This window comes from Hipposideros armiger, unplaced genomic scaffold (genome assembly GCF_001890085.2).
Source record: "Hipposideros armiger isolate ML-2016 unplaced genomic scaffold, ASM189008v1 scaffold_1378, whole genome shotgun sequence".
Classification (NCBI taxonomy): domain Eukaryota; kingdom Metazoa; phylum Chordata; class Mammalia; order Chiroptera; family Hipposideridae; genus Hipposideros; species Hipposideros armiger.
In genome coordinates this window covers 35,613-63,521 of record NW_017732728.1, presented here as the reverse complement: position 1 = coordinate 63,521, position 27,909 = coordinate 35,613, and the positions used below count along the sequence as shown (strand labels likewise).

Below are 27,909 nucleotides of genomic sequence, written 5' to 3'. Positions count from 1 at the left end.
GACAGCAACTTGTCTGTTCCCCTTCCCCCAATTCCCCATTAAAAATCTTTAAAAAAAAAAAAAAGAAGAATGCACTAGAAGGAATCACCAGCAGACTAGATGAAGCAGAGGATTCAGTCAGTGATTTGGAAGACAAGGTAGCAGAAAACACTCAATTGGAAAAGCAAAAGGGAAAAAAAGAATCCAAAAAAATGAGATGGCTTAAGAGACCTGGGACAACATCAAGCATAACCACATTCGCATCACAGGGTAACCAGAAGGCAAAGAGAGATATGACTATTATTATGTATAGTGCCAGGTGGGTGCTAGATTAGTCAGGGGGATCACATCTTAAACTATATAAATGTCTAACTACTATGCTATGCACCTTAAATTAATATAAAATAATATTGAATGTCCAACTGTAATTGAACATTTTAAAAAGGGGGGAAAGGTGAAGGGGAATAAGAGATCCAAATTTCCAGGTATAAAACAAGTCATGGGGATGTAATGTACACCATAGAGAATATAGCCAATAATATTGTGATAACATGGTACAGTGTCACATGGTTGCTGGGCTTATGGTGATCACTTCTTTAGGTAAATAAATGTTGAATAACTATGGTGGACACCTGAAACTGATATAATGTTGTATGTTAGCTATATTTTTAATAAAAATTTTACTAAATAATAATTTTCTGTGATGAACACTTACCATTTTTATAAAAAGAAAAAAGTGCTATTTTTAAGTTTAAGAAATTAAAAGGGGACGGAGAGTCAGAGGAACAAACACAGGTGGTATATCTTCAGTGATTTTCAAAAGAGAGAATTTCTCAACACGTGTAATCCAAGTTGCTGATGTGGGAGAGTTGACCCTCCTGTGAGGAGGATCAGAGTTAGATGACACAGGCTATTAAGATGATTCAACAACCACCCTGCTCTCATACCCGAATCCCCACACAACGATTTGGTTATAATTTGGCTTCTGATTCTATTTGCCTACTGACAGCAAGAGAATGCTGATTAGCTTCAGGAATATGTACCTTTCTGGGATAACATTAATAGGTATAAATTAATTACTTGGTAGTCTAGTTCCATATCAAATAATTATTATCAGAGACACTACTTGGTAAACATGACCCTCAATGTTTATAGGTGTTTTTATTGTAATAAATGTCTTACTTTAAATTATTTAAGAAGGGAGTTTGAACAAAATATCTCAATTACAGGCTCAATATGGAGATCAAATTTCAAGTCAGCAAAATACAAAAACCCATTATTTTGAATATATAGCCTTAAAAGGTAATGTGTAGTCTAAGGAAATTCTATTTTCTTTTTATATTGAGGGAATAAATGAATTTATTTCTTAAATGATAGTTTTTTTTTTCTTAATCCATATTGAATGTTGTTTAAATAGCTTTTATTTCTCTTTCAGATCTGGTTTTCTTCTGGAGCCTTTATCCGTGCTGATCTTAGCGAATGGGGCATGAGTTTAACAGTCAGAGCCCCGAGCTTAGATTACAGAAACACTTTGGGACTTTGTGGCACCTTTGATGAAAACCCAGAAAATGATTTTCATGACAAAAATGGGATCAAAATCGATCAAACTTTTAATAATTGTGTGGCTTTTATTAATGAATGGAGGTAAGAAAGTAAATTATTTTTATTTATTATTGTATTAATATTTGTCTTAAAATGAGTGGTCAGTCAATACTCTTTTTTTGGCATCACTTTACTGGAAAAAATGTTCTTGTCCAAACTACTGTTCTTTTCTGTTTTCCATGTGGAAGGATTTTACCAGGAAAAAGCATGTTTGACACAACGCCAATTTCTCGGCCATCACCTGGAAAACCATCCTATTGTAGCTGCTCATGTGACACCGCTTCGTTGTATCCATCTTCTCATCATCTAGACAGTGTTTCTCAACCAGACATTGTTTCAGGTTGCAAAGACCTCAAACATGTCCAATTCTCTTCCTTGATACCAGAACTAGATGTCACCTCTGAATACATAAATTCAGAAGCTCTTGACAGAGGGAGAAAGAAGCATACATCTCAAGAAGAAAATAATCCAATTTTTTTTCCTCAAGAAAATAAGCATGTGAACCTAACCAAACTGGACTTCAATTTACAAAAACACCCTGAGAATGAGAAACAAGATGCCCCCAAAACTTTGGATAATGGGACACACACACAGAACCAGGTTAGCCACAGCCAAGAAACAGGGTGGCATCGACAAACCAGATGGAAACGGCAAAACTTTTATGAGTTTCTTCCTTTGTTTGCTTTCCAAAGTCTCAGCCAGAGTAATGTAGAAGAGTTTCCTTATTTTTTCCCTGAGGACCATACAGAGGATGTCCGCCCAGAGTTTGTCCCCATGTGGCCCACACCCTCTGGCCTCACAGAAGACAGCACATTGTCACTGTGTCAGCAGACTCTGGCCAACTCCAGCATAGGAAGGCACTGTCTTGCCTTTCTTGGCAAGAGACTAGCCAGTGTTACAGATATGTGCATTAAGGATGTTCTCCTAAAAGATGATCTTACCTGGGCAGAAGCAGGTGTGGCCCTTTTAGAAAACGAATGTGAAAGGAGGATTTTGGAAGAAGGGAAATATAACACAGAAGAATACGGTAAATCCATTGAAGACATTCTCTTGGTATTGAAATGCCCCAATTTATGCAGCGGCAATGGGCAGTGTGTGCATTGGGGATGTATGTGTTCCCCAGGCTTTAGCTCCTATGATTGCAGCGAGTCACATGGTAAGTAAGGATGCTTCAACTTTGATATCGTGACTGTTATTTGATTATGAAAACATCTTTGTTCTTTTTGTTTGTTTGTTTTAAGCTGTGCCATCCTGCCACCTGTTGGCAGCTCAGCGGCTGCTCAGCTCAGGCCGGGAATTGAACTGCTGTTGCTCAGAGCTCAAACTCTTGAGCGAGCTCTTAACCAACTGAGCCACTCAGCCGGCCCCATCTTTGTTCTTTTTAACCATCAAGATTTAAACAGGGTTTGTTCAGATAATGGAGGGGAGAGAAAAAATTATATTAACTAGTGCGTTAATAATTTTCCCAAAATGTCCCATTTATTTAGAGTAAAAGCTGAAGTACTTAGCCTATAAGGCATGAAGTGATCTCAAACACAATATCTGTCAGAAGTCATTCCCAATTTCTATCGTCCTCACTCATTCCACTCCACTCACTTTGGTTGCCATGGTGTTCCTTGAAAATGTCGGATTTTCATGACATTGGGGACTTGGCACCCAGTGGGTTCCTCTACTGACAGAGAATACATTTTTCTAGAACTCAAAGGTAGTATTTTTTTAAGCACTGTTTATAATATTTTGCTAATTATACTAATTTGCTTCCCCCCCCCCTCTATAACCCATCTATATGGGTCAAGCTATTTCCTCTCACTATATTACAGAAAGAAATTTTTAAGTCAATTTGATTCCATGAACCACTAAACCAATAACACCTGATTTCTCTCCTACCCCCACCTGCCCTTTTCCAACTGCAGACTTTTCCATCTCGGGAAATGCAAACTTCATCCCTCTAATTGCTCACGTTAAAAATGTGTAGGCATTTTGACTTTTCTTTTTCTCATGCCTCATGTTCAATTCACTAGCAAATCCATTAGGAAATCCATTAGCAAATCCAGCTCTAGCTTTAAAACTTTTTATTTCTTTCCCTGCTATAAACTTCGTCGAAGCCACCATTATTTTTCACCTAGGTTATTACAAATTCTCTAGACGTTTGTTCTCCTTGTGCAGCTGAAGTGATTCCTTTGAAATGTAAATCAGGTCATACTACTCCTCTGTTTACACACCTGTAATGGCTTTCTGTCTCCTTCCAAGTAAAACCCACAGTCCCTGCTCTGGCCTAGACACCCTGTATACTCTGAGGCTCCTCTCTCACTGAATTTATCTACCGTTGCCTCCATAGCTCACTGCTCTCCATTGCCCTCAAGTGGCTGTTTGTTGTTCCTTAAAGAGGCCAAGCCTGCTCCTACCCCAGGACCTTTGCACTTACAGCTCCCTCTTACTGGAGCACCCTTCTACCACATCTCTTCATGACTGACATTCTTCTCTTCTCTGTTCAAATATATTAGAAGAGAACCCTTTCATGGTCATTAAAAATGAAGTACTTTTTCTCACACAACCCCATAATCTTTATCTCCCTTAATATAGTGAACATACTTTTTCTCCATAGACTTGAATACACTTACACAATACATTTTATATTTGTTTTATCACGTGTTTATTTTTTGTCTTCATATTAGAGTATAAGTTACATGAAGGCAGGAAATTTGTTTCATTCGTTACTATATCCCCAATACCTAGAATAATACCAGAAAAATAGAAGTTGCTCAGTAGTCATTTGTTGAATATATGAAAGAATAAACTAACAAAGATATGTCGTTTTAATTTTCATAAATATTTTTAGCATTCTGAGTACGCATAACTTAATGATTTTGTATCCAATTGCTAGTAAAGTTATATTTGCTTTGGTTTGTCAGTACTTAGACAAAAGACTCAATTAATTTTATATACTGCATCTATCTATTTAACAGCCAGATCCTGCTTATATAGATAATGTCTGATCTTACCAAGACCAGGCATATAGCCATATGAAGGTCAGTTAACTCTGACTTCTAGAATAAATTTTTTCTTCTATGACTGAGAAGTACAACTGCGATTACGGTAGCATAAAGAATAGCAATAGCACATAAAAACATCAACAATATTAGAATGGCAGCCTACATAAATTTTGATAACAATTTTCTAACACTTAAGTATTTTTAAAAAATGTTTAATACATTATACTGCTAACTACACTATTTTATTATAAAAGTATTTTTTCTATAACCCATCTATAGGGCACAAACCAAAATGCCAAAACTAAAATGTAGGTTGTTCTAGTAGTAATTTCTTAATAGTTGCCCTTAATTGATATCAGCATTAGTTAAAATATGAATTAAACCTTTATATTTAGGCTCTTGTAGTATCTGTAATACTATTTCTATTGGTTTGGTGGTAGATAAGACCTCTTTTAATACCAGATTACTCTTAACATTTAGTGGTTTAATTAATGTATTAAATAATATTTGGGATACTTTGAAATATTATTTTTACATGTTTTTAATTTGGGCCTTAAAAAATAATAGTTTTTTTTTCCTGAAATTAAAGAAAATATGTCTTATTTTGTTATCATTTTTTCCAAAGACAAGACTCCTGAAATTATGGACCTTGAGAACGCTGGATTCTGTAATATTAGAAAATATAATTGTATGATGGTGAGAGTTTTTGGTCAAGGCTTCAAAGAATCACCTTCATTTAAATGTGAAGTTACTAAGCTGCAGGTATGTTAATTACAAAGTTGAAAAACAATTAAGTTTATGAGTTACTCAGATTAATTTTATTTTGAATTAATTTGACGTATCAATAAGCAACATAATCCCAAAGGGTGTCATATCCACACAGAGGTAAATAGGAAAATGAATAAGTTGCTTAACCTTTAAGCATCCCTATTTATTTGTTAACGCTATTAAATTATTTTATATAATTTTTATTGAGGTATTGAGTCACTATTTCAGTCATAATAACAAATTAAAAGAATATCCATGTTGTTTGTAAGCTTCTAAATTTCTCAAAATATAAAAACATGAAAAATGGAGATCATTTTTATCTAAGACACCCTGCATGCATTATAGGATATAGAGACATGAACAATTCCCTTTACAAACCAAAAAGTGAGGACGCACTGCACTCACCCTTTCTATTTCCCTTACTATGAGTTTCATACTGGAATATTATCCCCCACCCCCAAAAAGTAGTGTATTTCTTTCTTGAGGCCACAAAAGACAGGCGTGATCACTCAGTTTGAACATTGGTATATCAAATTGTACCTTCTTTTTGATGGTTATTTATATAGTCTTATTTTTCTTTATTCAAGTAGAATTTTATTTTAAGGAAAGCTCTTTGAATTTAGAAAGCAGTTACATGGGTAAGCGGAAAAGTTAAAACAGAAATCATATCTTAACATTCTTTTTCCTTTCTCTCTAAAGTGATGAAGGCAAATGGGATTCTGAGACTGAGAATTGACAGGAGGGACTAACTTTTGTACATGATTCTGTCAAGTAGTTATACGCAAAAAGTATTCTTATTCCAAGAGTCTATGAATACAACCTTTCTAAATGAGCCATGACATCTCTTAATGCCACTGAAATAATAAGACACACAATAGAAAATGTTATATATGTATAAATTTATTCACTTTAATATCACTCAGCAGAGTAGACATTTTATTTTTCTTGGCAGAATAAATCATGTGTCATCATCTAATGTTAAGTGATTTGCCAGGAGAGAATTTTATAGGTTTATATCCTCTTGGAGAGTACATTTTGTACTTACTTTTAGACATGTTATTTGCTGTGATATTTATTCTCATACAACTTCCCTCCTCCAAAATTCTGATAAATAGAGTACACTCTGGAATTCTCTAGTACACTTTACAGAGAAACAAATGTGTTCACTAGCTAAAATCAAACTTAGATTAGTTATTTTTTTTCCACCCTGTTCAGAGTGTTTATGTATTTCATTTGTAATACAATTAACTTTATTTTTAAGTATTTGTATTCCATTTTAAATTTCCTCCAAACTCTGGTTGATTTTAATTATTTACTTACGTGGAAGATGTGCAAAATATTATCGTGGCCCTAAGAGTTGGCACCAGGGTGTACACAGGGAAATGTCACTGTCTTCTGACCCTACCTCCATTATCCCTTCTTTCCATCCCATTCCCATCCATCCCCAGAAGGTATTCACTGTTATTATTTTCTGGTATAGTCTTACTGTATTTCTTTTGTAAAAAGGAGGAGATATATCTCTTCAACTGTACGTGAAGGGTAGCAGATTACAGATGTTCTTTTCTATCTTTGCAGTAGTAATTTTAAATAAGTTTGTAGCTAGAGAGCAAATCACCCAATATTTCTTTTACTCTCTCCTGAAAAAGCAGCCAGGACTCACAGAATCTCATTTTTAAATTACTTACTTATCAGATTAAATGCAAGTTGTTATTCTGGAAATAAGTGGCCCTTCATGGCCTGGCACTTGTTTATGTTTGCACATGCTGTACTAAACTCCCATGCTGGTTCATGCATCCCTGTCTTTTCACATGCTATTCCTACCAGCCAGGCTGAAAGCACTTTCTCCTCCTTTTCTGCCCCCAATGTCCAAATGGCGGTCTCCTTTTTTACTCCCAGGAAGAGAAGTGCCGTCTTTCTTCAAAGCCTCTCATGACTGTGCTCTTTAGGCTTAGTGTCTTCTTTCTCTCTCATTATACCTTATTTAATCTTGGTTATAACAACAATAAAAATGTCTTATTTGTCTGTCTTTTCCTCTGTTATCTCTTTTCATCAGAATATCCTCAGCACATATAGATACTCTCAAATTATTGATGAATGGCCAAGAAGTAGAACCTTGTTTATTCCTCATTTTGGGTAGGGTCCTCCAAACAGTCGGGTGGAAATAATCCCTATAGTCCCAGTCATTGGATGCAGTCTTGTTTCAACACAAAAAACCAAGAGATGCTGTATGCAGCTAAGTATCAATATCATGACTACCCCAAGACATCGTTGTCAGAGAGGGGAACTGCTGATATATCTGCTTGGCCGGACTGTATATCACACTTAAATGTGGCGATTTGTATTGAGGCCCACTCTCAATTATCAAATCTTCAGGAAGATAGTTTCTATTAGGCACAGATTCACATGTTCTTGCCTTCCTTTCTTTTTCCTACTGATCTACAATATTGAACTATCTGCAGCCTCCATGACCATTTCTGAGAGATTGAAAGCATTCTACAGTCACAAATTAAAAACAAAATCTAAATCTAAATTTTAACAATAAATTATATATCCATTTAGTTTTCTATGTAGTTACCAGTACCCCAAAAATTATGGGGTTTTTTTCCTCTTTAGACACCAATGCATTTTCAATACTGAAAAACAATACTTAGTGTAGGTTAAGCATGATATACCATTGAATTATTAAACAGGGTGAACCAACTAGGATTTATTTAGTTTCAAGTTACATAAATTCATTTGCACTAGCTTGAGCAAAATGATGTTTATCATGAGGAGAGTATGCTTCTCAAAAATTCAAGAAAAAGAATGTAGCTGCGTTCTTGGGGAAAAACTTGAACTTGAGACTTGAATACTATGAAGACTCAGTCTGCTTGCATTTGTATGTGTGTGATGTATCCGTCTGTCTCAGTTCTGCTTGTCTCTGTTTGTGGGCTTCAGTTTTCCCTTTCACTAGATACTGGCTTTCTCCACATCCTGAAAATAATGGCCTCCAACAGCTCCATAGCTTTGTATCTTGCTACCCAAGCCACCAGGGGCAAACAGGCCCAATACTCCCTCCAGTACAAAGTTAAAATATCCCAAGTAATGTAAGCATTGGCTCAAGCTTAAGTCTCCCCCTGGGCCAGTCAAGTGTAGTCAGGGAGGTAGGTCATACAAGAGCATGAGAGGTCCTGCAGGAACAGGTGGATGGAGGGCAGAAAGGAGTTACAAGTAGAAGTAAAAGGTGGGAGCTTTTTCAGGAGAAATGAGAAAGTTTGTGGGCAGAAAATCAACCGGCTGTGTGTCAAGTCCATAGTCAAGCATGTTTCCTCTTGCTACAAAAGTCATTGCATAGTGATCCATTGTTTATATGGCCAATATTGGTAACCTTTAAAATCTGAACTGCAAAAAATGTGTGCGTTAAGAGCAGTTTACATCACATGAAGGTGTATACATTTTTCATTGTTCTCAATGAAACTCACGATCAATGTTACTTTTGCTTATTCATTACATATTTCATTATACCAGGCATGTATTTTCAAATTTGTGTGTTGATCATATTTAATTCAATAGCAAGTTATTTCCATATTTTAACAGAGGTTAATTGCTTTCTCATTATGCTATCAGTATCATAGCAGTAAATGGGTCCTTGGAGAAGCCGTCTATGTGCCTACTGTTTTTCAAAATAGCAGAACTGTTGATTGTCAGCTGCCTGCTGATGCACATCAGTCTGCTACCATGGATCTCACGCATGAGAAACCAATGGTGAAGTGGCAATTAAAGGTAAAAAATAAAAGATATCCTCATATTTATACATAAATACTTGTATGTTAAAATTTCATAATTTATGAAGCTACATTTAGAACAAATTATCATCACAGAACTACATCTTACAGGTATCTAATGATGGTCATAGGTTCAGTAATCCCAAAATAATGATCATATATGATGGGGCTTGTCAAGTTTGTGGTCTCTATGAAAAGGACTCATGCACAACAAAGGTATGTATCTTTTCACTTATTTGCACACTTCCATCATAGGAATTTCTGTTTCTCATGATGTTGGCATATTCATGTAGTTTTTAGACCTTCTTCATATCAGAAATACTAATGCAAAAAAGCCTTCCTTAAATTTATACAAGGTTCATTGAAATTGTTACTCACTCTGTCTGGAATTCTTGTTTCAAATGACAAGGAAGCAGTTTCCACCTTTAACATTTTGAAGTGGTAGGTTGTATATTCCTAAAAAATCAAAAGAGAAGGTTCAGATTGAATTTTCACTTCTACATACATTGTTTTTTAAGTAGTAGTAGTAGTAATGATTTTCAAAAAAAAAATCTCTGTGGCAAGGGATATGCATTTGGGTAGGGCTTGAATAAAGTGTAAGACTGGCACTTTTAAGGAGTTTTTTTGTGGCAACTAAGTTCATTGAGTCATGCTAATACCTACCACTTGAAGGGTTACAGACCAGCACAGCTTGAGCTGAACCCTCACAACCATATGCTCTTATCTATCTGTATCTGGTCTGCCGGGGTTATCAACAGTTCTCCCTCATATGCCAGATGCTGATTTAACAGATGCCAGGGAGCTACTATCACTTGGCTGTTCAAAACTGAGGAGCCTCTCAAATAATATTTATATATATGGAAATTAAAACTATTATTTGAAAATTTTAAATCTTTTATTTTCTTGAGATCAGCCATCAGATCCTAATAATAAAAAACATTTCTGTTTTTGAGAAGTTTGTTTGACTTTTGTTTTTCCCCAAATATGCTATTTCCACATGTCCTATAATAAGTACTCTTAAAATGTTGTTCTTGATTGTTTTATCTTCTTGGGCTATTTTGGTTTTTTATTTTTGTGCAATGTTCCAAGTGATGTCAAGAAGATTTTGTAAAGTGAACTAAGTTTATATACCCTGAACAAAATCTGGACTTCTTCCCAGATTAAAAACAATTGTGACAATTAATATTATTTCTGTAGATGTCAGCATCTCTTTCCACTATTTTGTGTAATGATATCCATTGTGATGCATGGATAATTAATGCTATGGTTCTCGTCTAGTTTTGCAGTGTTCACAGGCTATAGTGAACTCCTAGAAGAAGGGAGGCTAATTATAAGCTAATGTGATTCTATAATATGTCCTGGGGGAAAATGTTTGTTTTACTTTTTATGAATAATGCACTTCCAATATGAGTTTAACAGTAAAAAAGACAAAAAGTAAAGAGAAGTTTTCCTCCATGTTATTTATAAGCTATAAGTTATATTCTGCACAGAAATACAACTACACGCATTTTCTTATTCGCTCCATAGTGATCTGTTTCATAAGGATTTACACATAAAGGAATGGTTTGTTTTCTAACATGCATTTATGACTAGGAGATATGAAAAAATATTTCCTGATCAAAAGAAATTTATAATATGCTTTCATTGGAATTACCAATATATATGTTGCTATTCTTCTTTGTACAGTTTTTTTCCCCTAAATACTAATTATAGCTGTATCTTTATTGGTGTTTTCCTTTTATAAAAATTTTTAAAATTTTTCATTAGGAAAATATTTGCATTATTGATGGAATCTGCTACATTGAAGGGGATAAAAATCCTACCAGTCCTTGTTTGATTTGTAGACCTAACATTTCAAAATTTACTTGGTCATTTTTAGAAAGTAAGTTGTTCTTTATTAATCCAAATATTTTCTATGCAAGATATTTTTAAGTGATTTTAAACCACAAGTTACATAAATGTGTTTAAGATGAACATTATATTTAATTTAGCATCTCCCTAACTGAATAATTTACTTTGCTGAAAGGAAATATAAGATGAAATGTTTTTATTTTATATAAATATTTTTATTTAATATAATTTATTTTAAATAATGTTTTTATTTTATACTGCAAAAGGGTATGGGATTTTTCTTTTAATATTTGAAAAAGAAAGCAAATGTGAATTATTTGGAAGAAATGGAAATGGTTAATTCAACTACACACAGTTTGTGCAAGTCAAATAGCTACTAGCAAAATGGCCTCTCAAGCTCTATTTAAGTACACAAAACTTCCATCAGTAAAGGTCAGTAGGTTTAGTGGAAAGAGAACATTACTTTGACTCCAAAGGTCTAAATTGTATTCTTAGCCTCTTCTCTTTTCAATTCTGTGGCAATAAATTTAACCATTTAAGTTCCAAAGTCCATTCATTCATCAGCAGTTAAATAAGATTATCTGGACTTGATCATCTATAAAGTACTTTCCAGCCCCACCATTCTGTGACTTTATGAGTATAATATTGGGTATAAATAATTTGTGGAGGCTGTGTTCCACTCAAAACATACCCCAAATTATAGTCATGTGCCATATAATTTCTACACTTCCCTAAATACAACTATGTATGATTCCACATGGGTGTTCCTCATATTCCCTTTCCTCAGTCAAAAGACCAGGCATTATAAAATACAAGCTATAATTACTTCCTGGTCCCATGTAATTTTATCTAAGGGAGTCCTAAGACCTCATATTTATACAATGCTTTGTAATAGCACTATATATGCTATTGTATGTGCAAATTTAATTACTGTGCTAGACCATCTGTCAGACAATTCATTGCTCACATGTAAGATTCATGTGATATTAGAAGACGATTGAAATTTGGGGAAACATTTAGTGCAGGACATAAGGAAAGATATACTGTAACTTCAGAATTGGTGTTTATGTTTTTAATGGCTTAGGTATGACTGATTCATCATAGACTGATAGTGTTCAAAGATATAATGGTTCTTGAAATATCATGTATTCCGAGTCCTTCATATTAAGAATGAGGAAATTAAAATTAGTAAATTGTCTAAGGAGAATATATATATATATATATATATATATATATATATATATATATATATATATATATATATATATATATATGGTGGAAACCAGAACTGCAGTCTCCTGGTATCAGTGCTTTGTTGATGGGAGCAGAGTGTCTGTGCCCAGTATAATGAAATGAGGCAATTCTTTCCATCTACTAAGCATGTGGGCAAGAAAGGGGAATGTTTTAAAATATAAAACAATATGAACTGTTTTAAATCTTTTCATGAGCGTAAAGAAAACACCCCCTGTCCCCGGAAACAGCCACCATTTCCAGTGGGTGAACTCAGCCATTACAATGACTTCTGAGGAGCAGAAGATTGGTAATGACTAAATGAGTCCCAATTATCATAATTGGGGAGGAGGATACAGCAAGGAGAGTCCAGGGAGCCAAATGAATAATCCACTCAGGAAAAGGAAGCGAGAAATAGAGAAAGGGAGGTGCAGAGAGGGACAGTAAATCTGAAAAGTACAGAGGGCAAACGAGAGAGAGTGAAAGGTCAAGCAGTGAGACCGTCAATCCAAAGTAATTTCAGACAGAAGAGAAGGTACACCTCACCTGGGCAACACAAATATATTTTATGCTATATTCAAAGTGTTTTCATACTCATAGCAAAGCTTAAAGTTTGTATCTTTCACATTTTCTTTTTCTAAAATTTTTATTAAATTTATTGGGGTGATATTGTTAGTAAAATTACATAGTTTCAATTGTACAATTCTATAATTGCATTGTGTATTGACCAACCAGAGTCAGTTCTTCTATCACCTTTACCCTCTTTTATCACCCTCCCCTTACCCTATGGTAACCACTAAACTGTTGTCTGTGTCTATAAGTTTTTGTTTGTTTGTTTGTTTTGTTCTTTTTTGTTGCTTTCAGTTTTGTATCCCACATATGAATGAAGCACTATGATTCTCAACTTTTTTGTTTGACTTATTTTGTTTAGCATAATAATCTCAAGATCCATCCAAATTGTTGCAAATGGCAGTATTTCATCTTTTGTTATGGCCAAGTAATAGTCTATTGTGTGTGTGTGTGTGTGTGTGTGTGTGTGTGTGTGTATACATACTTGATATATATATATATATATATATATATATATATATATATATATATATATATATATATATATATATATCAAGTCTTCTTTAGCCAATCATCTGTCGAAGGACATTTTGGTTGTTTCCATATCTTGAGCACTATGAATAATGATGCAATGAACATAGGGGACCATATATCTTTACAGATAAATGTTTTCAGGCTTTTGGAGTAGATACCCAGAAGAGAGATTGCTGGGCAGTATGGTATTTTCTAAGAATGGAATTGAATTTATTCAGAATGTTTAAAAAAGAAAAGCAAAAGTGGGTAATAGAAATTTTAGTAGAGTTCAAACTTTATCAAAATGTCTGTCACAATGTTAACTCTCTGTATCATAGTTTTCATCTTCCTTTTCTACACAGATACAAAAGTAAATCTTTTCTCTGTTACAGACAACCAATCCCCAATGATTCAAATGCAGCAAGACAAATTACAGACATTTTATGGGGAAAACTTTGTGTATCAGTTCATGGCCTTTGATCCAGAAGGCTCTGACATCCATTTTACCTTGCACTCTGGTCCTGAAGGTGCAAATGTTTCCTCTTCAGGACTTCTTACATGGAAAACAGAGTCACAAATTCCCCAGCAATTCACTCTACACATTAGCGATGACTGCAATGCTGAAACTAAAGTCACAATTGAGGTATTATTTATAATTACATAAATGCCACTCAATTAACAATATTAGTAACTTTATTTTAAATTTAAAATAAAATTTGTATTACAAATTTGTGAAGAGGAACTAAACTATTAAACAACCCATGGATGTTTTGATTACTTTTGTAAGAATTTAAAACCTTATAGAGAGTCTGAAGTCTAGAACACAGACCTAAATTCCTAACTCCTAGACCATTTTCTTCTTCACTTGACTATGACAAGGAAAGAGAACTCATTCATGTCCATCTCTGTGAAAGATCTGTGATTAACATATCTAAGATCTAAGATCTAATATCTAAGATCTAAGATTGACACCTGTCAACAAAAGGTTACTGCTATCAATCTAATTCCAACAGGAGTCTCTAATCTTTTGTGCCACAAAAGGATAAACTTTATTTAGGTAAACAGTTTGTAAATCTGAAAGATGCACCCTCCAGAGGAAAGCAAAAGTACTCTCTTTAGAGACAAAGGGAAGGCTGCTTTTATAAGTAAAGTTCCCGCCCTGGTCCCTAATGATTGGTCCATTCCTATGCAACTAAGGAATCCAAATTTACAGCCCTGATTGGTCAGAGTCATGCATTCTGATTGGTCATTCTGGACCTGCTCTGATTGGTCAGTAAATATGCAAATGAGGACATAGCCATGCAGTTCCAATTGGACAGGGCAGGTGTCAGTCCTTTGGTTGAAAGAGGAGTCTAGAAACTTCCTTATAAGGGTCAGTCAGCTTAGCGAGCAGGAACCCAGTGCAGGAGGCTGGCAACTCAGTCTATGGCTTTTTCTCTGAAATGCAGAATGCACAAGAGGTCTCTGCCAGCAATGACTTTCAGACTCTGGTTATGAATTTTAGCCTAATTAACCACAAGGAGCCCTTTTTGGCAGATTACTCCTTCTCAGGGTAAACATACTTTTTTTTTTTCCTTCAAGTGAAGCAATTTTAGATGTTGAATTATAAAATCAAGAATATAAATGTAAGATTTGAAATAACTAATTGTGAACCATATTTCTTTTTTAAATTGACTATTATTTTGATTAAGTCAGTCATGTGCTCTCAATATTTTTTTTGTGCCCTATACTCACTTGAAACTTGGGACACACTTTTACACAGAAGTAATGTTATGAAGGGCAATTGTGTACTGTGTCATGTTAACCATGGTAATTCAAGTCACATTTTATTCTCTAGATTGGTGACTAACTGCTTTCCACTGTAAAGGTATTTTATTTTCTAGTTCTGCTTGCATTGCAGAAATTGATCATCATGTAATATTTAAAAATATTATTTCTAGCATTTATATTTTGGCTATGATCTTGAGAGTGGATACAATTGCTTTATTAAGCTATTTTACATGCCATTTTATATTAAATATACATAATTTTGCAAAAATGTGTGATCTGGTCCGACTTGTACATAAACATATGCCTATCATGACTACTGAGGCATAAACTGAAGATGATTTTATTGCCAAATAAAGCATTTGTTTTTTGTTTCTTTTTCAGTTGACTGTAAAGTCTTGTGATTGCTTGAATGGTGGATCATGTGTATCTGATATTAAATTTCCTCCAGGAAGTGGAGCATACCTGTGTGTCTGCTTGCCTGGATTCCAGGGCAGTCTCTGTGAAGTGAATGTCACTGAGTGCCATTCGAACCCTTGTGGCTGTGGCAGGTGTATCAGTGAACTTCACAGTTATGCCTGTGTTTGTCCACCTGAGCTCAAAGGTAGGTTTTGGTTCCTCATGAACAAAACTAGTATGTAAACAAATTAGGAAGGAAAGCTTCTTGGAACTTTCATCTGTAGATTACTCCAGTAAATGAGTGGTCCCAAAGATTTTAATACACATTTAAAATTTCTAGTAAAAGTCATCACAAATATATTTGCTATCCATATCCCTTTTTAAATTGTAAATTGTTTATATATATATATATATATATATATATGTACTCTTACAATTTTGCTTGTTTTCATAATTTTAATAGAAACACTGTGTATTGCATTTTGCAGGTTTCTAAACATTTCTACCTATATTTGGTAGGTAGAAATATATTAAAATGTATTACTATTGAAACATAACATGGAATAATAATGAAATCTGCCATGGGAAATATAAACATTATCATTTAAGAGAGGTTATTATTAATTTATTAACTTATAAGTATCAAGATGTAAAGTTAGAGTTCAAATCAAATGAAATGTTCACATATTTGTTAACCATTAATTGTCCTGAAATGTCTGATTCCAGATAAGTATATAACTGATAACTTTAATTTCCCAAGGTTTTTAAAAAACTCATGCCAATATTTTATTTCATTTAAATAGATGAAAATATTAAATAAGAAAACATGCAATTATTGAGCTGATATTTTCCTTAAAGGTGTCTATTTTAACATTATAATAGAACTAAGAAGGGTATTTAGGTGTTTTCTACTTTTCTTCAGCATTTTAAAATAACAATTTTATCATTTGGGACTATTATGTTGCAAACTATAATGGAAGAATTCAAATGTTGATTGCTTCATGGATTTTACTATCATAAGAGTTACCATCCATTAATGACAATAAATTTATTCATTCAAAGAAGTTGTTAAACACTTCAAAGAGCAACGCTTTGCCTCAAAAATTTTTATTGAGGAAAGACTGACTGTCCCAGCACACTAAAATTTTCATGGGTTTTCACAGCCAATGCAATAACTGGACTGAATAAGTTGTCCTTAAGCTAAGCAGGCAGCTGTCTAATAACTTTATTTTAAAAATCACTGAATTTTTAAACAAAGTCCAAATTATGCTGTAATATGGTAATTTTTTGCCTTAAAATATTAATGAACTTCTGAAGTCTTCTTCTTATTTATAGGGAAAGACTTATGTAATTCATGGGTCTGGTTTAGTGTTAAATAGAATCTAATTAATTGCTTTATGTATATAATAGTATTTGAAAACAGTATGCTTTTCTTCTCTTAATATATGAACGCTTTTTTGGAGTTAGGAGGACATACATAAAGAGTAAAGGAAATCAAATAATGAGCACTTGATTGGCCATATGTTGTTTTTCAAATTAAATAATTTGAACTCTCAATCGGTATTTCATTTAGGAAACAACTGCCAGGAAGATGTTGATGAGTGTGAATCCAGGCCTTGCTTTCCAGGAGTAGAGTGCCTCAATACTTTTGCTTCTTATCATTGTGGTTCATGTCCAAAAGGATTTTATGGTGATGGAAAAATATGTCATGGTAAAAGTCTGTATTTTCTGCCATAAAATATTTTTGCTGAATTTAATTAATTCATATCACTCATTTCCATTCTGTTTTACTCATGCATTCAGTATGTATGCATTCAGTGTTATGCGTTAAGCTAGGAACTTAGAAATTTATGAGATGCCCTCTGACTTAATTAATATGTTTAGTATAAGCAGGGAATAGGACATTTAATCACATAGTTCAATATGGTGGTCTGGGTCATTTTATAGAAGTGCCCAGAAGAATAGTAGGAATATTACACAGGGAATCGTGTCTACCTGGAGGGATAATGGCAAGTTTTCAAAAGGAAGTGTCATTACAGCTAAATCTGATAATTCTGATAGAGAGAGAGAGAGAGAGAGAGAGAGAGAGAGAGAGAGAGGGAGAGAGAGAGAGAGGGAGAGAGAGATTCTAGGCAAAGGAAACAGCAGGAGCAAAGGCACAGAGGTGTCACACACATCAATATCACAGCACACCCTGGGTACTGTGAGTAATTATTCAGTATGCCTGACGTATTGGGGAAAGGGAGATGCTGCAGGAATTGAAGCTAGCTAGGGAGGTAGCCAGTGTCCAGACCAATAAGAAACTATCAGAAACAGGATGAGGTTTACATTTGAGAAAGTCTATTTAAGAGCAGTATGGAGGATGGACCACTTGTGGGTAAAGAGCTCTTTAAGTCTGAGGTGAGAAGAGTTAAGACAATATTACAAATAGATAGGAAAGACATGAAGATATTCTGACCTAAGGCGAGGAGACAACAAATGAAAGAGACACTAAAGAAGCAAATTACTAATACTTGGTCAGTGATTCGGACCAGCATGGTGAGGAAAAGAAAGTTACTCAATTTCAAGTGTTTGGTTTAGGTAAAAGCGCTTAGAATTGGCATTCACGTTGTAATGGAAGCCCTAAGCCCCCACATGACTATGTTGGGAGTAAGGAAGTAATTAAGGTTAAATGAGGTCAGAAAGGAAGAGTCCTGATTCAATAGGGTTAGTGTCCTTTGTAATAGGAGGCACCAGAGAGTTTGCTCATTCTCTGCCACACAGAGAGAAGGTAACTGTCGTCCCAGGAAAAGAGCTTTCACCCCACAGGCCTGCATCTTGATCTTGGACTTCACACCCTCTAGAATGGTAAGAAAATGAATTCCTGTTGTTTCAGCCACCCAGTCTGTAGTAGTTTGTTGTGGCAGCCCAAGCTGAGATACACATGAAACATAAGGAAGAAGTAGTTTTGGAGGGAAAAATAATTAAATCCATTTGGATACATAGAGATTGAGGTGACTGTGGATTATCCAAGTGGAGCTCAAGAGGGAGGATTCAGTCAAAGATAAATTTTAAGGATCATGACTAATAGATGAAATGGCCTGGGATAACAATTAGAGAAGAAGAAGAAGAAGAAAAAAAAAAAGGTAGACATCAATATTTTAAAAACTTAAAAGCGAAAAGTAACTTAGAGAAGTCAGTGTCAAAGAACCATATCTTAGTTATCATCAAGCTAATAAGACCCTATTTTGATTTTAAAAAACTATATATAATAATGTAGTATCACCTCATGCTTCACATATCTAGCACTGGAGGTAACAGATTTGAGGAGCCCAGCACGGGATATTAAGGGGAATTCCTTACTAGTCCAGCTATTCACATTTCTCCCTTGACATCCAGACCCAAGTACTCAACAGTATCACACCATCTACTCTATGCGCAAAAATGATCTAGCATTTGTCTTTTCCAAACAGAGGCCCATTCTCTCAACAAAACCTTTACCAACTGGAATTTAAGAGGAAAGTGAGTTGAACCAAACAAATCCCATTACATTAGAGTGTCTAAGTTTCTTAGCTCTGTCAAAGGCATTTGTGTATTTTAGAAAGATGCTTCTTAGTGCAAAATATTTTCTTATTGTTGGTTGTGTTTACTTAGCTTTGTAATAGGCACCAGGGTTAATGAGTATAAAAGTAAATACAGCATATTCTTATTCTTAAGATTGCTAACTAGTGCAAGAAAGAGACACCTAAGAGCTAGTATCATGAAAGACAATGTTTTGTGGGAGAACAGAGGGTCGAAATTGATTAGGTGGGTGAGTGGGACTATAGGAAGATGTATTAGTTCAGGCTGTCATAACAAGAGATAACAGACTGGGCGACTTAAACAACAAGATTTGTTTTCTCGCAGTTCTGGAGGCTGGAAATTCAACATCAAGGTGTCTTCAGGGTTAGTTTGTGGCTTCTCTCCTTGGCTTGCAGATGGCCGCTTCTCACCGTATCCTCACATGTCCTTTCCTCTGTGTGTGCACTTTCCTTGTGTCTCTTCCTCTTATAAAGATGCCAATCCTTTGGCTTATATTCTAGAAAAAATGACTGATGTTGTATAATAGACAAATCATATCATCACTTAAGGTGTTTCAAAGAAGCTTATAGTTGGAAGTTACCATTTCAAAGTTACATTCTACAAATCCTTAGTTATCCAACCTTTGCTCAAACCCTAACAGAGATAAGAATCTCATTATTTCACAAGGCCTTTTCCTTCTTATAGTGCTTTCTTTATACTCTCATTTTATTTAATAACACTTATGATTGTCTTCATAAAGATCCTGAATATTTTACAATAGTTTTCTCTATGCCTTTCCCTTCTGTAATATTAGCTGTTCATCTTGCAACATATCATAGCAGTTGTTCATTTGTAAGACATCATTGTCGGTTACTGCATTGTAGAAAAACTCTTGATTTTAATGTTATTTATGCATCCAATTGCCTGACTCAACATTATATACATTGTTTTTATAGTTGTTTCTCTTTCTTGATTTTATATCTAGACAATATTTTTGCAAATAGCGAGCTTGTCTCTTACTCTTAATTTCTTATAATAGTAGATAAGATTTAGTATGTATCTATGAGGTGTTAGCACTAGGCAAACATTTTTTATATATTATCTCAGATGGTTCACTTGAAGCAATGTTGGGCTGGAAGGGAGCAGTTCTTCAGTGCACAGAGGCTGGAAAAGAGGACATTGACTTGTCCCAGACATTCTGAAGCAGGGCTTTTAATCATTCACCCAAGATTGATCCAGGGCCCTCTTGTTCTTTTTATTGTGATTAATGCTTTGTTTTTATTTCTCTTTGGGCTATATTTGATGTACTTTTGTTTCTCTATTAGTCTGAACCTGTATGCTTTCTGTGTTTTATGAAGTCCTCAGAATTACCACAAATCTTTCATTGCCTTTGTTTCTGTTTTGTCAATTATGTTAAGTGTTATTTTTTATTGTTTTTGGTTTGGTTTCTTCTTTGTCTGATTCTGTTTTTGTCTAGTCTTCTCTTTTTTCATATTGTAAGGGATTTGAGAAGAGCTGTGCATGAAGATGACACAAAAACCAAACCCTAAATTGACAGTAAAAGGTATAAAATGAAAACATATCTTAATTACTACTTAAAATGTGTCTGTACTCTAAAATTAACTAGATTTTTCATACCAAAGAATTTTTTTGAAAGAGTTACTGTATAAAGAAAATAAAATACTCTGGAAAAGAGAAAAAATGATGACCTCTCCTCAAAAAGAAAACACACAAAAATGTTTAATTCCTTCTTACGCAATCAGGAAAGATGGGGAATAAAATCCCATTTTGTCACATTGGTAAAATGATTAGAGCCACAGTTCTTTGCCTTTCATACAAAATAGCATTTATACAGTTTGTCAATTAATTTTCATTTAAGCATTCATTTTCTATCCTCCCATTTCCAGGCAAAATTAGTTGTTCGCTTTCCTATGCTCCTATTGGTTTCATAGATGTCACTCTTATAGATTTTGAGTTGCCCACATATCTGTATCCTTGAAATCTCAAAGATGGGTCTGTGCTTTCTTTTGCTTTGAGCCTAATGTGTAATAGGTGGTAATACACATTTGTTGGTTAATTCTAACTCTTACTAAAATTATTAGTTAGTGTTCTTTAGTTTTTATACTGATTAACATTCTGTGTTATCTTGTGTAACCAAATAGATTATAAGTTTCTCAAAGGCAGGAAACGTGTGATGGCTCTGCATTACTGTACAGCTCCTAGTATAGTGTTATTCATGTAATAGACAATCAATGAAGAAATGAATTATTTAATAGTAAATACTGTGGGTAGAGCAGAACATTAATAAATGTTATTGACTAACATTTCTTTTTTTCTTTTTTTGGTTGTTTAGATATAAATTTTCAGCCACCATCAACAGATCATTCACCAACTGATGCAAGTTTTACCCACAGCCCTGCTACTATCAAAAAAATCTTGGACACAACCTATGACATCTCGCACTTCTCACTAAAATCAACTCGAATGATTAATTCAGAGAAGGCTATTTCCCATCAGATACCAGATTTTGAACATGCGGATCATACTCTCAGTACAAATCTCCGCCTGGGGAAGTTGGAAGTTTCTATGAACAACCATAGTTCTTTAAGCATTAACCCAAATCATTCCCATGGTGGAGTTAAGAACGTTACCCAGGGCACCATCCAAACAGAGGCAGGAGGGTATAATTCTGCAATTAACACATTTGTCCAAGGTTACACACAGCATAAGGATGGGTTTACAGCATCAGTGACTAAGGCCATCACTATTTTGCCGAAAAAGCCTGGATTGACCAAAATATCGACTTGTGCTGACTTGCCTTGCTTCCTTGGTGTTCCCTGTGTGCCAACCACAGAAGGTCACTTCCGATGTGGACGCTGCCCCTATGGATATTATGGAGATGGTATCAATTGCAGAGGTAGTATGAAAACTCTTCAGAAGATACAAAAAAAAAGATTATCTAGTTCACATTGATTATGAAGATACGCTTTTCTATGTATTAATTTCCATTTACTCCATTTAGTTTAACTAATTTCCATGCATTTTATTTATTATTTATCTATTCTCTTCACATTTCAAAAAATTAACATGAATGTTTCTAAGTTATGTTTTTAAATAATGTTAGTATTAAATAGTATAATTATATGCTATATTACAAATATATTTATTATCTGCTGTGTTCTAGGGCCTTTGGGAGCATCCTGTATCAATTATATCATATAATTCACAGGAAACCCCCATATTGGTTGTTCTTTTTCCCATTATACAGATGAGAAAGAGCCTTGGAGGGCTAACTGACTTCCCTGGCATTAAGCAGCTAAAGAGATGAACTAAGGATGTGAATACCACTGTGGTCTGGGTTCTTTTCAGCTCACAGTGGACATTTACTACTTTAAATTACTAGTTCTGGCATATTTGGTTATTTGCATAAACTAGATTTTCTCTGTAAAACCTCCAGTTCCTGAGAATAAAACAAGTTGGGCATCACTTTTTTAATTTTGAAACAAAGTGTTTACTTCTTTTCATAATTATCAGCATTGTTTTCTCTGATGCAAATCAAATTTTTGGCTATGATAACATAGAAGCTATTTTTTTATTGTTGTTTTGTCTGTGTTTTGATTTGTCTGAGATCAACTTAAGCAATAGAGCTGTTGGCAAACTCTTTTGTTGTCAATATTACCCAGAGAAATTCTTCTTCTTCTTCTTCTTCTTCTTTTTTTTGTAAGAATAACGATAATAATCCTCAATACTTCCATATAATATAAAACTCATTAACAAATAAAACAAAACAACCTCATGCATTTCAGTTACCTCAGAAGCATTAAATGCCTAATAGAATATATTAGGTAGTTGGAGAAGTTTAAGAAATACAAAACTATAAGCTTATGATATGCTCCTGGCATCTTGCTTTTTGAAATTCTGATTATCCCTGCCGTTTATCAACATTTACCTGATTAGTGTTTGAAACTTCAATGCCCTCTATAAAAGACTGTAATCTCATTTATGGTTAGCAACCATTTCCAACATCAGGATTTGCTATGGGAGTAATTATCACATATGGTTTTTCCTTCTCACCCTATTAATCATTTCCCTCAGTTATTCCAGTAGTGAAACAAATATAAGGGGGAAAATAATTGTAGGGATAAATATAGTGGTTGTTGCTTAATAGTAATATCAAATTTTTCAAATTTCAAAGAATTTTATTTTTATTATGACTAAGTCTATGGGCAACATGTACATACTGTATCAACAATCTTGCCTTTTTTTCCTTGATTTTTGCAGCCATTTGTAGACACCCATGTGGAAAAGACAGGGAGTGTATTGCCCCAAACATATGCAAATGTAAAACTGGTTACACTGGCTCTAACTGCCAAACTGGTAAGCATAGCATCCATTAATTTGCAAAATTAATTTAATTGATAATTGATATTTCTAACCATAAGCTTTATTTTATATAGCTGTATGTCATCCTGAATGCAAAAGCCATGGAAAGTGTATTAAGCCTAACATTTGCGAATGTCCCCCAGGACATGGTGGAGCAACCTGTGATGAAGGTGATAATTCAAATTAAAAAACAAATAGTAGAGCCAAAATAAAACAGTATTTTCTTTGAAACCTTTAAAAAAGGTAGTTCACTTTTACTGTATATATACTAATATATATTCATTAATGCTGGTGAGGGAGTAAAAAAAATTTAATATTTATTAAAACTAACTTTTTTGGGCTTAAGAGGCCCAGAGGCGAACTCGAAGGGGAGCCCACGCGCCCAGAGGAACAGAAACCCGGCTACACCTGGCCAGGAGGGGGCCCTGTCTGAAGATGGCGGGCCTAGCTGCTGCTGAACTTCCAACATCCACTTCTGGGTGGTCCTGCCCATCATTATCATCACCTTCTCTCTGTGCCTGGTTTACCACTACATGTCCATCCTGCTACAGAGTGACAAGCTCACCGGGGAGCGTGTTTCCAAAAGTCAAGTCTTAACTCAAAGCACAGTCCTCAGGGGAAATGCAAAATATATTCCCAAACAGTCTTTCTTGACATGAAGATATTAGTTCAACAAACCACAAAATGGATTTTCAAAAAACTAAAAGGAAAGTAATGCCTCTTTTTCCTATGACTGGCCCCACTATGTTCATATACATGATGAAAGCTAGATCACAAATGTTCTTCCTATGATTCTTATTGGTGACTAGATTAACAAGACATTTTCAGGGTTTGTCACATTTCCACGGACCTTCCATTTCAAGCCTATGCTACAGCAAAAAAACTACCCATATTAGATTGCATCCTGGGTGTGTTCTGCATCCTGGTACTTCCTCAATGTCTTTGGGCTTCAGATCATTTACGTTCTGATTCTGGGCCGAGATAATGCTAACTGACCAATCACTGAAGATGCAAGAGCAGGTGACTGGAGCAGCCATGGCCAGGCCCACAGACACCAACAAAGTTTTCAGGGCCCAGTAGGAAGATTTGGAGCTCATGAATCACCAGTGGGCACTAGATGACACTGAAGAGGAGCTGTGACCAAAGACCTCCACTTCCAAGGCATGTTTAAAAAGGAATTACAGATTTTCATTTTTTGAAGGCCAAACAGGGATTAGCTGTGTCAGGAACTCGGAGTAGTGCTTAACCTTATAAGTGTGTTTTGATCAGGAGACTCTCGGAATAAAAAGAAGGACACATGAGCTGGTGGGTGTGCAGCAAAGATCACTATTCTCTGAGTCAGTTCCCCTTTATGTTGAAACCATAGGAAATACAAGGAGTGTGTGCTGGGCGACTTATCCAGAAACAGCTATTTTTAAAACATTATAAACGTCACTCTAGTAATGAAAGTCAGACAAAGGGGGAAATCTCAAGCTCGTGATGAGGTATATGACTTAGCAAAAACACAGTCTTTGGAAAAGGCATTCTCAATTATATTATTATGGGTAGTCAGCCTGACTTCTAACCACAGGAGACTTCTGTTTTCTTGGGATCCAAACACCCTGTGTTTACCTTTAATTTTTTGTTAGTATTTTCTAACTTTATGCAAATAATGCATTTCATTACTGAAAATTTAGGAACTATGGATGAACACGGTGAAGCTCCCTATGTTGTTCATTTTGAACTAACAGAATGACAAAAAGAGAAACTGTGTCAAAACCTTATTGAAATAAACCCTTTTCAGAGTGAAAACCCAGGGCCAAGGCAGACTTTGCAAACCTTCTCTATCTCATTATGCTGTCCAGCCAAAATCGGTGGCCGTGAGACACTGCTGGATTCTCAAGTGCCTTTGAGATCATCGGAGACAGGTTAAATGTGAGGTCTTGATCTGGAGTTCAGAATATATCAAATCTATTGACAAATTAATGCTACTATACTGTATTGTCTACTCAGTGGAATGAAAGACAACATTTCCCCCAGTTATTCTGCATAAGAGAGCGTTTACGTATCACTGTAATAAGGGAGAGAGGGTGATTGTTGGCAGACACATAGTTAAGGGTTGTGCAGGAATAATTTTGTCTGGATTAACTCCCAGGAAGTGGCAGGATGCCATTTCTGTACCAAGAGGTAGTTTGTAATTTACAAGTTGAACACTGTAATCAAGAAAAAGCAATTCTTGACTCTACAAATTAAATCGTCTTGTTTTTTCTTAAAATAATAATTTATTTGGAGATTTAAAAACTTAAATTTCTCAAGTCAGAGAGCTCCAAAGAGCAATCGCTTATCTGTCTTTGGTAAAATTATCTTCAGAAATAATTTTTTCATATTTAGTTATAAAATTCCATATCCCGACAAATATTTTAGCTTCAAGCAAAGGATGCATGATTATTGAATGACTTGTCAAACATGATTTCAAAAAATTGTGAAATACCAAATAAATAGAAGATATCGTGTAGTAAGAAGAAACCTAAAAAGTGATTTTTAAAAATTAGTTTCAGGTGTACAAAACAATGTAATAGTTAGACATTTCACCCTTCACAAAGTGATAACCCCCCTTCCCCAATCTACTACCCCTCTGACATCATATATAGCTGTCACAATTCCATTGACACTAGTCCCTATTCTGTACTCCATATCCCATATGGAGTTATATATGTTAAATTATATTGAATTATATATATATATATATATATATATATATATATATATTATATTAAATTATAGTTGGCATTCAATATTATTCAGCTTCAGCTTCGGGTGTATAGAACAGTGGCCAGGCATCTACACTGTCCATGGTCTCCCTAAGACAAGTGCCTATCTCACACCCAACAAAATCTTTACATTCTTGATTATATCACCCCCAAAAAAGTGATTTTTAAAAACATATCTATAGCTATATAATTTTATCATTTTGGTTGAAATCTTAAATGGAGAGTTTAGAAAATAGAATTCCTAAAATGAATAATGTTTAAAAAAACCAAATTTTTTATTTTTAAAATAATATTTTTTAATAATATATGTTGGGCGATGTAAAAAAAATTATCAATAAACTGAGACACATTAATTGTTTTTATGACAAGGTACAAATTAACAAATTAAAGTAAATCTAGAGTGAACCAACAGAAACATTCAATATCAACAGCATATGAAAATAGTTATGCAAATACAGGAGTGTTCTATTTGTAGGGCAGGGAATGCATAAGTCTAAGTCTCACTTTTCAGAAGAAACCCACAATCCTATATTTCCATCCAGTTTACAGTTTATAAACCATAACATGCTGATGGTTTGTGGGTGTTTTCAGAATGTGAACACACAGTCAATCTCACAGACCAAATTCCATAGTAAAAGAACTGAGTGTGTTATAATTTACTCTTACAGGAAACTTTTATAGTGGCTGTGCTTCATAAACAAGAGCTGACATTTTTTTTTTAAATTAAGCGCTGACTTAATAACATAATCTGTGTCTGCAGAAGATTGTAGCCCAGCTTGTCAACATGGTGGCACCTGCCTGGCTGGAAATCTCTGTACTTGTCCTTATGGTTTTGTGGGACCAAGGTGTGAAACAAGTAAGCAAAGCTCTCTTGCGGTCTAATATAATGAAATCGCTCCTTTGAATAGTTGATGGCTTTAATGCTAAATGATATAAATCCAAACCCTAAGTAAAAAATATACACTTATGATTTATTACAAAAATGACCATTCTACATACCACTGGGAGTCCTAGGTGCCAATGCTAAGATAAAGGAAGATGTTTGTTCTTAGAAGTAACTCTCTTCTTGATCCTATCTATAATCATTTCTTTGAAATAACAATAATTCAAATTTGTTGAATTACGTATAAATTTATCTCATTTAATTAATGTCTGTGATTACTTTTCATCAATAACTAATAATTTTCCCAAATGGTCATCTCTTATTTACCATTTAGCTCAATGGTTTTCTACTTTCCCCATCTCTATCAGCAAGAATAATAATATTAATAATTACAGAATGTGAGAATTGGAGACCATTTAAAGGCAAAGGGTAAATTATTTTTATCTTTCTCTCTGATCTTATTAATTGGAGGATGTGATTGGCAGTCATGAGGTACCTAGGGAATAGCCAATAATATGACCAATTCCAAACCTAATTTATCCTTTTTTATTTTTATTCTATGATCTTAGTGGTTTGTAATAGGCACTGTGAAAATGGAGGTGAATGTCTTACACCAGATGTTTGCCAGTGCAAGCCTGGCTGGTATGGACCCACCTGTAGTACAGGTAAAATCAGAAATATTTTCAATAAATTTGCCAGTAAAAAGAAATTTAAAATGAGCCAGTGTCCTAAAGACTTGCTCTCAAAAACATAAAACTAACCTGACAAGATTGGTATGGTTTTTATTTCAAACAGATTGTTAAAAGCCTATCTTTCATCTTCATTCTATTTCTCCTTGTATTAGGCCCTAGAGTGTATTTCAGGTTTACTGTTATCCAACCCAACGAATAAATTTTTTCTTCTTCTATATTTTCCTC

At 34.6% G+C, this 27,909-nt stretch overlaps 1 protein-coding gene and 1 pseudogene across 1 annotated transcript in view; both read left to right on the top strand.

Moving 5' to 3' along the window:
* The window catches only part of VWDE (von Willebrand factor D and EGF domains), a gene marked incomplete at its 3' end in the record, with an annotated part of 83,078 nt that overhangs the window by 37,188 nt on the left and 17,981 nt on the right, over positions 1-27,909 (top strand). The window contains exons 11-24 of the mRNA XM_019633713.1: positions 1,415-1,623; positions 1,770-2,737; positions 5,200-5,336; positions 8,949-9,104; positions 9,218-9,322; positions 10,874-10,988; positions 13,663-13,913; positions 15,422-15,641; positions 17,010-17,147; positions 21,330-21,893; positions 23,258-23,353; positions 23,434-23,529; positions 26,870-26,965; positions 27,562-27,657. Of these exons, the coding sequence (XP_019489258.1) occupies positions 1,415-1,623; positions 1,770-2,737; positions 5,200-5,336; positions 8,949-9,104; positions 9,218-9,322; positions 10,874-10,988; positions 13,663-13,913; positions 15,422-15,641; positions 17,010-17,147; positions 21,330-21,893; positions 23,258-23,353; positions 23,434-23,529; positions 26,870-26,965; positions 27,562-27,657 (3,247 nt within the window). The remainder of the gene's footprint in view (positions 1-1,414; positions 1,624-1,769; positions 2,738-5,199; positions 5,337-8,948; positions 9,105-9,217; positions 9,323-10,873; positions 10,989-13,662; positions 13,914-15,421; positions 15,642-17,009; positions 17,148-21,329; positions 21,894-23,257; positions 23,354-23,433; positions 23,530-26,869; positions 26,966-27,561; positions 27,658-27,909) is intronic.
* On the top strand, positions 23,821-24,558 carry LOC109377379 (ER membrane protein complex subunit 3 pseudogene; annotated as a pseudogene).